This window comes from Lycium barbarum, chromosome 11 (assembly GCF_019175385.1).
Source record: "Lycium barbarum isolate Lr01 chromosome 11, ASM1917538v2, whole genome shotgun sequence".
Classification (NCBI taxonomy): Eukaryota; Viridiplantae; Streptophyta; class Magnoliopsida; order Solanales; family Solanaceae; genus Lycium; species Lycium barbarum.
The window spans coordinates 19,396,885-19,409,137 of record NC_083347.1 but is presented as its reverse complement, the minus strand read 5'-3'; the positions used below and the strand labels follow the sequence as shown (position 1 = coordinate 19,409,137).

At 34.6% G+C, this 12,253-nt stretch overlaps 1 protein-coding gene and 1 pseudogene across 1 annotated transcript; both read right to left on the bottom strand.

The window, feature by feature from the left end:
• Positions 1-605: 605 nt before the first annotated feature.
• Positions 606-9,130, bottom strand: LOC132619518 (11-beta-hydroxysteroid dehydrogenase 1A-like; annotated as a pseudogene).
• LOC132619013 (11-beta-hydroxysteroid dehydrogenase-like 6) lies at positions 9,045-11,902 on the bottom strand. Its single transcript, XM_060334002.1, has 6 exons — positions 11,595-11,902; positions 10,473-10,665; positions 10,275-10,360; positions 9,999-10,130; positions 9,747-9,911; positions 9,045-9,606 (listed from the first exon to the last, which is right to left on the bottom strand). Exons 1-6 carry the CDS (start codon positions 11,787-11,789, stop codon positions 9,301-9,303), a joined length of 1,077 nt encoding a protein of 358 aa, XP_060189985.1. The 5' UTR covers positions 11,790-11,902; the 3' UTR covers positions 9,045-9,300.
• Positions 11,903-12,253: the final 351 nt, after the last annotated feature.

Below are 12,253 nucleotides of genomic sequence, written 5' to 3'. Positions count from 1 at the left end.
AAGTATGGAGTAAAAATACAAATTTTACATAAACATGAGTAACTAAACGCTAGAACGACTACTAATTATGAAAAATTGTGAATATTGATCATAAGCAAATTGATCAAAAGTGCACTTTTCAAGTAATTGAAGGTTAAATGCGCTTAGTTAGATATTGCAAGGACTAAAATAAAAGTTAACCAATAAACGTGGTACCAAAAATACTACTACTAATAAAGATTCAGTTAAAATAAAATGAACAAAGCACTATATTTTTCCACATTCGATAAAAGAAACACAACATAATATTCATCATATATGAATGATTAATAGAACAAGAATACAATCCTTAATTAATTGATTGAGAGTTTATAAGAGCATTAAGTGGATAGCAATTTATAAGTAATTAGCAATCCCAGCAATCCCAGGTACAGTACCAACACATTGGACTGGTTAATTGATGGGGCCATATGCAGCTACGGGTGACTCTTGTTTTTCACCTTTTTTTGCTTTTTGTGTGCTACACCAAAATCAAAAGATATAAACCGTTCCCTGTCCAGTGTGCATCTATGAATTTTTGCTGACATTATTTAGCTTAGTTCAGTGTACAATTAAAGAGTGCATCCTCAATCAACTTTTATATGGGGAGATAGTACAGATGCTGGATAAACATATTCCTCTAATCCAGTCACGTCCACAAGTATCTTGCTCGGTGCTTGTGTTTGTTGGTTTCCCTGACCCCGAGATAAAAAACCAACGTTGCAACGATCCTAAAAATTCAGGGGGAAAAAATCGGTAGTCGAATAATGGTTTGTATCATGCTGGTTCTGTTAGATAGTTGTCTCCACGGCATGCGCTTTTCACAATTGATCTCGCACACTTTTGCGCTGGCATTTCAACCAATCACAACAAATATAATTATAGAACATGTTGAAGATATAACTAATAAAATAAAAGTGTGTCGACTTTGATAAAAGCTTGACATCTGAATCAAAAGAAGTACTAGCTTATGTCTCTCAATACTTGATCTACTTCCAATTTGCCTTCGGGTGTGAGAAATTTGCCTTTAGTCAGCTCAGATTCGATTAGCCCTGGAGTGACAATTGTAATCCCAATTTGTGTCCCAAGTTCTACCCGCAACGTCTCGAAGAAAATAATCATTGCAGCTTTACTTGCCTGTTACTAGTAACTCTTAACTTATATTTATACGCAACTAAGCATGAGAAAAATGTAATTCAAAGTCATAGCCAGATTAATATATGCATTATAAAAGCTGAGTCTGGGTGCAGGTACAAGTCCAGCCGAAGAAGTGACTGCTATGATTTTGCCCTTTGTCTCCTTCAAATGGGGAATGGCAAAATGTGTAGTATAAACTGCGCCCCAGAAATTTACGTCCTGAAGGTAAAAAAAATACGCGAATTGGTGTCTAGTTTTGATATATAAAATGTTCATAATTCAAAATCCAATAATAAAAAGAAAAATATGGAATTTAATTTACCAGTGAAGATGCAGCATTGGTGACCTCAACAAGGTCCTCAAACATGTATACAGACATGTTTGAAGCATTGGTAACCAGATGATCCACTACAAAAATCATAAACAAAATCAATTACATCTACACTTATAACATAGTTGATACATAATTTCTTTAATTACATAAAACATAAGATCGTTGGTTGTTTAATTTATCAGTTTTCTGCAATTACATCTACCAAAGTTGCTTATGCTGCTTCGATTAATCGTTGGCGATCTTCAACTTTGGAAACATCAGCATAAACAGGAATAACATCTGGAGATCCAAGCCAGACTCTTGCGCCTTCTAGCCGCAAGAACAAGACGTGCACCTTTTTTATCATATTCATAGGCTAAGTGCTTCAATTATTACATAACAAACTCCAATTAATCAACCAAGGCTAGCATATAAAAAGAAAACGTATTCCTCTAATGAAAACATATTCCTCTAATGATTACTTATTAATCTAGTAAAGGTTTAAGTTATAGACAAATTAAGGTTTTCTTTACCTATCAACGAGTTAAAAAAAACAGAGGTGTCTTTGAGTTAGAGTTTGAGCCAATCAAAATGAGCTAAATAAATGAGTGACCCCTCAAAGGTTCCTTAAGCTAATTAGATCAAGATGGCTTAATAAGTAAGGGCTAAACAATAAGTCACCACCGAGGTCTCCATCAGCCCCATTCTTACCAAATTTTAGTGTTGGTGATATTACAATGAAATTACAATTACAATAGAAAAATAAAAATGAAGAAATAAAAATATCTTCGGCTGAGGCGCGGATATCTCGCTCTCTTTAAGGAGATTCAAGCCCACTGCAGCAAATCTACCAGTCCAGCAGTAATTTTTCTGACTTGTCCCCTTCAGGATACAACAGCCCGATCACGTCATATAACTCAACAAACTCTGGACAAGATGTTGAGTCCAAAGCTCCCCCAAAAAGAAGAACACCTTCCTTCAACTAATAAACTCTCTTTTAGTTTCCTCACTTTTCAAGAACTCTCCAAAGTATATATTTTTCTACACACCCCACAAGTTAAGGATGACTAACTATTTATAGCTAGGAAAATCATCCTTGAATTAATTTGATATGAATTGGGTAGTCAAGTAGGTAGATAAATGGAAGAATTATTAGTTGGAGGTTACATGAGTTACAACACTAAAGAGGATGAATATGGATGAGTAATGAGATAGTGGAAGCAGGGGCGGAGCCACATTGGCTCAAGGGGGTTCATCCGAACCCCCTCGGCGAAAAATTACAGTGTATTTTCAAAGTTAAAATTATTTTGTTATGTATATATAGTAGATGTTGAACCCCTGACTTCTTCGTGTATTTACCTTTTAGAATTTTTGAACCCCTGGATGAAAATCCTGGCTCCGCCACTGAGTGGAAGAATAAAAAGTAAAGGCCAATTAAGGCTCCAAAACGTGAGAGAAAATGAAACCTTTCTCTGCCTCTTTATGGCCACTGGCCACAACGGAAAATGAATGCAGGCATTTGACCAATGAACTTTCATACAATATATTTTAATATAAAAATGCTCTAAAATGTCATCAGTCCCCCACTCATTTTTAATATTAAAAAAAAGAGTATATCAGTTGAAGGTAGGTTATTATGCTTAACGAAGGTGTGCTCTGCATTGAACTTCACTTAGTAAAACAATAATCTTTACTCTAGAACCGTAGTAGTCTCAGACTTGAACTATGACTGCTTTAGGGAAATAAAGAATTACTGCTAACACATAATAATCAAGGTGTTGACATGAGCTTTCACAGCTAGCACATTACGGCCTTGTGCTATCCCGGTTTCATGAGTGCTTTTGAGAACGAGCCCAGTTCTCATAGGAAGCGGCCTACTTCCACACTCACATAGGTGAAATCTGTCAAGGATGCTTCTGTAATTTAACACCCCACTCATACGAGCTACAGAATTTCATTAAGAGTTTATATACTCAACCTCCACACACTGTTACAGAATAATGCACTCACACCATAGGAAGGGAATAAATAAAATAGTGCATTTTTCTCAACAAGTCATCATATGATTCGTTTTTCCATTGAACCTGGTTATAGGATCTCTAGTCCCCAAGTTGAGTTTCCTCATATACGACTCATGAATTTATGGGCTTCAATCTCATCCCCCTCGATGTGCTCCAGACCTTTTCTCTTGTCAAGGTCTTGGTTAGTGGATCTGCAAGATTATCACAAGATTTAACATAATCAACGTTAATGGTACCACTTGTCAAATATGATCTCACAGTACTGTGTTTTCTCCTTATAGGTCTGGATTTACTGTTATAATAACGGTTTTGAACTCTACCAATTGCAGCGGTGCTATCACAATGAATTAATATAGGAGGAAATGATTTTTCAAAATAAGGAATTTGAAATAATAAATCTCTTAACCAATTCGCTTCTTCACTAGCTGAAGCTAAAGCAATTAGTTCAACCTACATGGTAGAGTTAGCAATAATAGTTTGCTTTTTTGATTTCCAACAAATAGCACCACCTGCCAACGTAAAAAAATAACCAGTGGTAGAACAAGAATCACCAGATAAAGTGTTCCAATCTGCATCAGAAAAGCCTTCAAGTACGGCAGGATATTTTTTATAAAACAAGCCATAAGTTTTTGTACCAACTAAATATTTCATAACTCTCGTTATGGCATGTCAATGTTCACTACCTGGCTTGCTTGTAAACCTGCTAAGTACTCCAACTGCATACGCAATATCAAGCCTAGTGCAATCAGTCACATATCTCAAACTTCCAATTAAACTAGCATATTCCTTTTGATTTATCACATCATTTTCACTTTGAACAGGAAACAAGTGAACACTTGAATCAAAAGGAGTTACAACATGCTTGCAATCAAGAAAGTTATATTTTTTCAAAATTTTCTCAACATAATGTGACTGGTCAAGGAATATTCCATCACATGTTTTAGTAATTTTTATTCCAAGAATTAAATTTGCCTCACCAAGATCTTTCATGTCAAAATGGTTTCTAAGAATATTTTTAGTTTCACCAATACCATTCATGTTAGAGCCAAAGATCAATAAATCATCAACATAGAGGCAAACAATAACATGGGAATTATTCCAATACTTATGATAGATGCACTTATTACACTCGTTTGTTTTAAAACCATTTTCAATCATGCAGGAATCAAGTTTCTCATGCCATTGCTTTGGTGCCTGTTTCAAGTCATATAGGGATTTAGTAAGTTTACACACTTTGCTTTTTTGGCCTGCTTCAACAAAACCTTCGGGTTGTTCCATATAAATTTCATCATTTAGGTCCCCATTTAAAAAGCAGTTTTTACATCCATTTGGTGAATATGCAAATAAAAAATTGCAGCAATAGCAATTAAAAGCCTTATGGATGTAATCCTAGTTACTGGAGAAAAAGTATCAAAAACTTCTAGGCCTTCTAGTTGTTTAAAACCTTTAGCAACTAGTCTAGCCTTATATTTATAAACAGAGCCATTCGGTTTTAACTTTTTTCTAAGGACCCATTTACACCCAATTGTTTTACAACCCGATGGTAAATCAACTAACTTCCAAGTTTTATTGGAAATAAGTGATTCCATTTCATCATTTACAGCCTCTTTCCAAAAAATAGCATCATGTGAAGATAAAGCTTCTTGTAAAATTGAGAGGGTCATCTCCAACATTAAAAATAAAAAAATCAGGACCAAAATCTTTTTCTACTCTAGCTCTTTTACTTCTCCTTAACTCAAAATCATCACTTTCTTTATTTTTCAAAACAGAAGTAGAAGAACTAGGTAGTGATAAAATATTTTCGTTAGTCTTATGACCCCCGCTATTTTTAGAACCAAATGAAAACTTATCTTCATGAAAAATAGTATCACCTGATTCTATTATTATATTATCTTCAAGACTAAAAAATCTATAGGCTGTACTATTTGAAGCATAACCAAGAAAAGCACAAGTAGTAACTTTTTTACCCAATTTACTTATTTTGGGATCCATTAGCCTTACATAAGCTAGACAACCCCAAACTCTTAAATATCTCAAATTTGGCTTGTGACCTTTTCACAACTCAAATGGTGTTAATTTAGTCTTTTTATGAGGCACACGATTCAACACATAACAAGCAGTTAAAATAGCTTCACCCTAAAAATTTAGAGGTGCACTAGACTCAATAAGCATGGCATTAGTCAACTCAACCAAAGTTCTATTTTTTTCTCTCCGCTACACCATTAGACGCAGGAGAGTAAGGTGGAGTAGTTTCATGAATTATTCCCAATGATCTAATAAAAGAATTAAACTCATTAGACTCATATTCACGGCCTCTATCACTTCTAATTCTTTTTATTTTTCTACCAAACTGGTTTTCAACTTCATGGAGATAAATTTTAAAATTTTCAAAAGCATCACTTTTATTTTTCATCAAGAAAACATATGTATACTTGGAAAAATCATCAATAAAAGTAATAAAATATCTATTTCCTCCACGAGTTAAAATTCCTCCAAGTTCACAAATATCAGTATGAATTAACTCTAATAATTCAGCTTTTCTTTCAACTTGAAAATGAGGTCTTTTTGTGATTTTGGCTTTACTACAAGCTTCACATTTTTCAAAATCCTTTTTAATCATTGGGATTAATCCTAAACTACTCATGATTCCCACATAATTAATATGATACAAACGAGCATGCCAAAAATTAGTGGAAGAAAGCATGTAAACAGAATTAGTAATTTTATTCATCTCAACATTCAACTTAAACATCCCATCACAAGCATACCCCTTTCCCACAAAAATACCTTTTTTCACTATTACATATTGATCAGACTCAATAATTTGTTTGAAGCCTGCTTTATTAAGAAGAAAACTAGACATCAATTTTTTTCTCATGGAAGGAGTATAAACTACATCTTTTAAAGTTAACACACTTCCTGAGGTAAAGCTCAACTCGACATCTCCCTTTCCAAGCACTTGAGTAGTGTGAGAATCACCAAGCATGATGGTTTTGGGCTCCTCAAATGGAGTATACACTTTGAACCAATCTTTGTCATAGCAGACATGACGGTTTGCACCAGAATCAGCCCACCATCCATCAACATTTTCAACCATATTTATGTCTGTTATCACCGCCACAAGTGGCTCTTCGGTAACGTTCGTCTGAGGTGTAGGACCACGTTTCCGAAACTTGAAAAATCGAGCAATATGCCCACTCTTGCCACAGACAAAGCATGGTCCTCCATTTTGTGCTTGTTGATTTTGTGCTTGGTTGTTACCACCATTATTTTTCTTGGGAGGTCTACCATTATTTTTCTTGAATATTTTCTTCTTAGGCTTCATAGAGGTATTTTTGTTAGTATTAGGAGCAGCATTATTTGAAGTAATTAAATTTATCTTATTTGTGACGGGTTGTAAGTTGCTCTCTTCCGTTTGCCAAAGTGCATCTTGGCCCCTCGCCTCTTCCTCCATGCGGATTCGCATAATCAACGTCTCAAGAGAGGTTTCCTTTTGTTTGTGGCGCATAGTTTTTTGAAATTCCTTCCATGAAGGTGGAAGTTTATCTATTATGCCACAAACAACAAGGTTATCTCCAATTTTGATCTCCTCGAATCTAAGCTCTCCAACAATCATTATAAAGTCTTGAGCTTGATCTACCACTGATTTGTTGTCCACCATTTGAAAACGAAAAAATCTACTAGCAGCATATTTTTTCGCTCCAGCCTCCTCGGTATCATATTTACTCTGCAACGCTTTCCAAATTTTCTTTGCAGTAGAGTAAGTTCTATCATAATAATCATAAAAATTATCTGATAGACAATTAAGTAAATAATACCGACACTTGTATGAATCTTCATCGTACTTTTCAGTTATTTCTTGAAGAGAAATAAGTTCTTCATCATTCATGGAAGAGTTGTCTACTTTATTTAGATTCTTCTCAGTTAACACATACGAAACATTGAGAAGACTTAAGTAGAAAAGTATTTTACCCTTCCATCTCTTAAAATGAGTACCGTTGAACCGAAATGGCTTGTTAAGATCTCCTACTTTGACATCCGTCGATTTTTCAATTGTAGCCATATGAATCTCCTTAAAATTGTTGGTGATATTACAATGAAATTACAATTACAATAGAAAAATAAAAATGAAGAAATAAAAATATCTTCGGCTGAGGCGCGGATATCTTGCTCTCTTTAAGGAGATTCAAGCCCACTGCAGCAAATCTACCGGTCCAGCAGTAATCTTTCTGACTTATCCCCTCCAGGATACAACAGCCCGATCACATCGTATAACTCAACAAACTCTGGACAAGATGTTGAGTCCAAAGCTCCACCAAAAAGAAGAACACCTTCCTTCAACTAATAAACTCTCTTTTAGTTTCCTCACTTTTTAAGAACTCTCCAAAGTATATATTTTTCTACACACCCCACAAGTTAAGGATGACTAACTATTTATAGCTAGGAAAATCATCTTTTAATTAATTTGATATGAATAGGGTAGTAAAGTAGGTAGATAAATGAAAGAATTATTAGTTGGAGGTTACATGAGTTACAACACTAAAAGGATGAATATGAATGAGTAATGAGATAGTGGAAGAATAAAAAGTAAAGGCCAATTAAGGCTCCAAAACGTGAGAGAAAATGAAACCTTTCTCTGCCTCTTTATGGCCACTGGCCACAACGGAAAATGAATGCAGCAATAGAATGTTGCATTTGACCAATGAACTTTCATACAATATATTTTAATATAAAAATGCTCTAAAATGCCATCATTTAGTTTCTCTGTTTGTTCTTATAATTTGTTTAATTATCAAACCAATTAGCAAATTTTTATTTTTATTTTTTGCTTTATTATAACTATATACTCCGCATATTAAACAAAAATATTAAAATACTGTAACAAGATTTTCTTATGAATAAATTTGAGCTATCAACCAAATTTTAGATGAAATAAATTAGACAGATCAAAAGAGGTTGAGTTAAGTGAATAACTTAATTTTGACTATTGGATTGGGCGGGTCGTAGCTTGATTATGTGCAAGTATAGTTTTTTACTCCATCCAGTAAAATGTTGGGCTACAAACCTCGCCAATACCAGAAGAGGCACCTGTGATAAGAACACCTTTGCCAGCGACGTTTTCACAAAATAGAGAACGGAAGATGAAGTGAAGAAACTTGAGAAAGAAATAAAGAGGCAAAAACAGGATGAGTGCTGTTGTGGCCATAAAAGGTAAATAAGAGCTCCATGGCTAAATCAGAGTTTTTTGCAGCAATAACCCTTCTTTCTTTTCTAAGGGATGAAGGGAGGACGTACGTATCTCGTAAGTGGAGCCGATACAGTGGTTAAAAAGGGCAAAGAACGTGTCAACAAAAAAAAACACACAATCCTTGCATGAAATGAAACTGACACGTAATGTTGTTATACTATTGTATTATGCTTTGTTTAGAAACAAAGGAAAACGAGAGGGGAACGCGAGTGTAAAACAAACCAGGTAAAGTGCAATAGTACGAATAAATCAAGAAAAAAAAAAATTAACAAAGTGACTTGGTACAGAAATATAGAGGTTCAATACCAAAATAAATCAATGAGTTCCCTTCATTCATCAACAATCTTAAAATTAAGTTACAAGAGCTTGGACCAATAGAATGTATCTGCCCATTAAAACAGTTTTTCTTTGATCTCAATTGTCAGCTTTTCTATCCACCTAGTTATCGTTTTTGTTCTGCTTCTATCATAGTCAGGGCTAAACCAAAATGAAAAGAAAGAAACCACTTCCTGTCCAGTGTGCATCTATGAATATTTGCTGACATTATTTTTGCTAAGTTCAATTTACAATGAATATCCTCTATCCACTTTTATATGTGGAGATAGGACAGGCGCCGGATAAACATATTCCTGTAATCCAGTCACGTCCAGAATTACCTTGCTAGGTGCTTCTGCTGGTGGTTTCCCCGGCCCTGGTATCAAGAACCAACGTTGGAACCATTCTACCAATTCAGGGAAAAATATTCTGTAGTAGAATAATGTCTTGAACCATAGTGGCTCTGTTAGATAGTTGTCTCCCCGACATGCGCTTTGCACAATTGATCTCGCACACTTTTCCACTGGCAATATCGGAGTCACGCTCATTTCAACCTGATAGCAATAGCAACAAATTGGTACTGCTATCTTATTTGACAAATAGGAGAGAACAATAACTTGAAAATGCGTCGAAGATTTAATTAAATGGATAAAGTACACATTTCAAATATTTAGATGAAGTGATCACAACTTACATCTCTCATTACTTGGTCTACTTCCAAATTGCCTTCCGTGGTTAGGAATTTGCCTTTGGTCATCTCAGATTCGACTAATCCAGGAGTGACAATTGTAATGCCAATTAGTGTCCCAAGCTCTACCCGCAACGTCTCGAAGAAACTAATCATTGCAGCTTTACTTGCCTGTAGTAACACTAAATTATATTCAAACTCAACTAGGCATGAGAAAAATGTAATTGAAACTTGAAAGTCATCGACAGATTAACATACACAATACAAACTGATTCTGGCTGCATTCAAATAACCAGCTGATGAGGTGATTGCTATGATTTTGCCCTTGTTATCCTTCAAATGGGGAATGGCAAAATGTGTAGTATAAACTGCGCCCCAGAAATTTATGTCCTGAGAATATAAAATACACAAAATTAATCTGATTTGATTTCCAAAATGTTCATAAACCGAACACACCCGGAGACATTTACACACTTTGTGCAAGGATGAGATGCCCAATCAGCTTTTCTCAAGAGAAAAAGAGAATATGGTTACCATTGCAGGTGCAGCGTTGGTGACTTCTATAAGGTCCTCAAACATGTATAGGGGCGTCACAGCAGCATTGGTCACCAGATGATCCACTACAGGAAAATTATAAACAAAATCATTTATACATAAACATAGTTGACATAATTCTTTTACATATAAAACAAGATCATTCGCGGTTTAATTTATTAATTTTTCTACACTTACATCTACCAAAGTTGTTTATGGCTGCTTCGATTAATCGTTGGCAATCTTCAACTTTGGAAACATCAGCATGTACAGGAATAACATTTGGTGATCCAAGCCAATAGGCCATGTCTGCTACTTGCTCAAGACTCTGCCGCCTTCTTGCGGCAAGAACTAGACGTGCACCTTTTTTAGCATATTCATAGGCTAAGTGCTTCAATTACATAACAAACTCAAATTAATCAACCCAGGCTCCCATATAAAAACTAAAAGCTGACCTAGTCCTCTAATGATTATTAATCTGGAAAAGATTTTAGTTATATATGCAGCAGCTAGTGCAGAGGTTTTTTTTTACCTTCAATGTAGTTAAAATGAGAGCCGTCAAATGGGCTCAACAGTCTTGATCAAATCAAAATAGACTGAGTTAATAAATGAATGACTCAAGTTACTTGAATTGAAAGGGGTTAGATCGAAATAGACTGAACAATGAATCATAGCTCGTCAGCACAACTCTTACCAAATATTAACTTCTTCTTTTATAATTTATTTAATTACCAAATAAAATCACTCTATCCGTTCCTTCATCGTTTTAATTTATTTGTCCCACTTTCCTTTTTAATCCGTTTAAAAAAATGACTTTTTCTTTTTTTGGACTCTTTAATTCCAACTTTTCATGACCATAAGATGGATATTTTGGTACACTCAAAATATCTTTAGTTCAAGATCACAAGATTCAGCGATCTTGTGTAATTACTTTCTTAAATTTCGTGTCAAATCAAAACCAGACAAATAAATTGAAATGGAAGAAGTAATAAACTTTTTATTATGACTAATATAACACTAAAACAAAAAGTTAGAAAATGATTGACAAGATCTATAACTAATCAATTTAGCCTTATTTAGGCCACATATTAATCAGCCCAACATTTAAACGGATTTAATTGACGGACCAAAATGACCTGAATTATTAAATGGGCTGATTTGTTTTTGTCTTTTGACTAATTAGTCGCCCCTAATTAAAATTTACATGACTTGATTATGTGAGTATATTCTTTACACCAACAACTCATAAATCTTGAAGTCATCTAGTGAAATGTTGTCTGTTACGGGATGAGAAAATGTGTAGAAATGTTAGGTACAAACCTCGCCAATACCGGAAGAGGCCCCTGTGATGACAACAACTTTACCAGCGACGTTTTCGCTAAATATAGAACGGTAGATGAAGTGAAGAAACTTGAGAATGAGATATAAAGGCATGAAATGGATGAGTGCTGTTGTTGCCATATGAGGTAAATAAGTGTTCAAAATTTTGTGAATCAAATCCAAGACAAGCCCCATTGCTTCAGAGTTGTTTTTGCAGAAATAACCCTTCTTTCTTTTCTAAGGGAAGAGGGGAGGATGTATCTCGTGAGTCAAGCTGATACAGTGGTTAAAAGGGTAAAGAACGTGGCAGCCAACAATATACATAATCCTTGCATGAAATGGAACTGACACGTACTCTTCTTGTTTGAGCTCTTTCGTGTTCTTTTGAAGTCCACCTCCTCGATCAACTCCCCTTGTTTGACAATTTTGAAAAAAAAAAAAACGGGAAAAGGATTAAATTTATCCTTCAATTATTATTTATAATTTAGCTTTGCCTTCCGTTAAAATTTAGATTCATATTTATCCTTTTCATTAATAAACTTGTTATATTCGCACGAATTATTGACTAGAAGTCCTTATTTGTCCATATTGATGTCACATGTATGTATAATTTGTTTTTTTGATTTTATATCATACAAATTAAATTTTACCATATAATT

Coding starts and splice junctions, on each gene's coding strand:
- LOC132619013 (XM_060334002.1), bottom strand. CDS start 11,789: ATGGGGCTTGTCTTGGATTTGATTCACAAAATTTTGAACACTTATTTA. Junction 10,666..11,594: donor CCTCTTCCGGTATTGGCGAG/GTTTGTACCTAA, acceptor ATGTAATTGAAG/CACTTAGCCTATGAATATGC. Junction 9,607..9,746: donor TAGACCAAGTAATGAGAGAT/GTAAGTTGTGAT, acceptor TATTGCTATCAG/GTTGAAATGAGCGTGACTCC.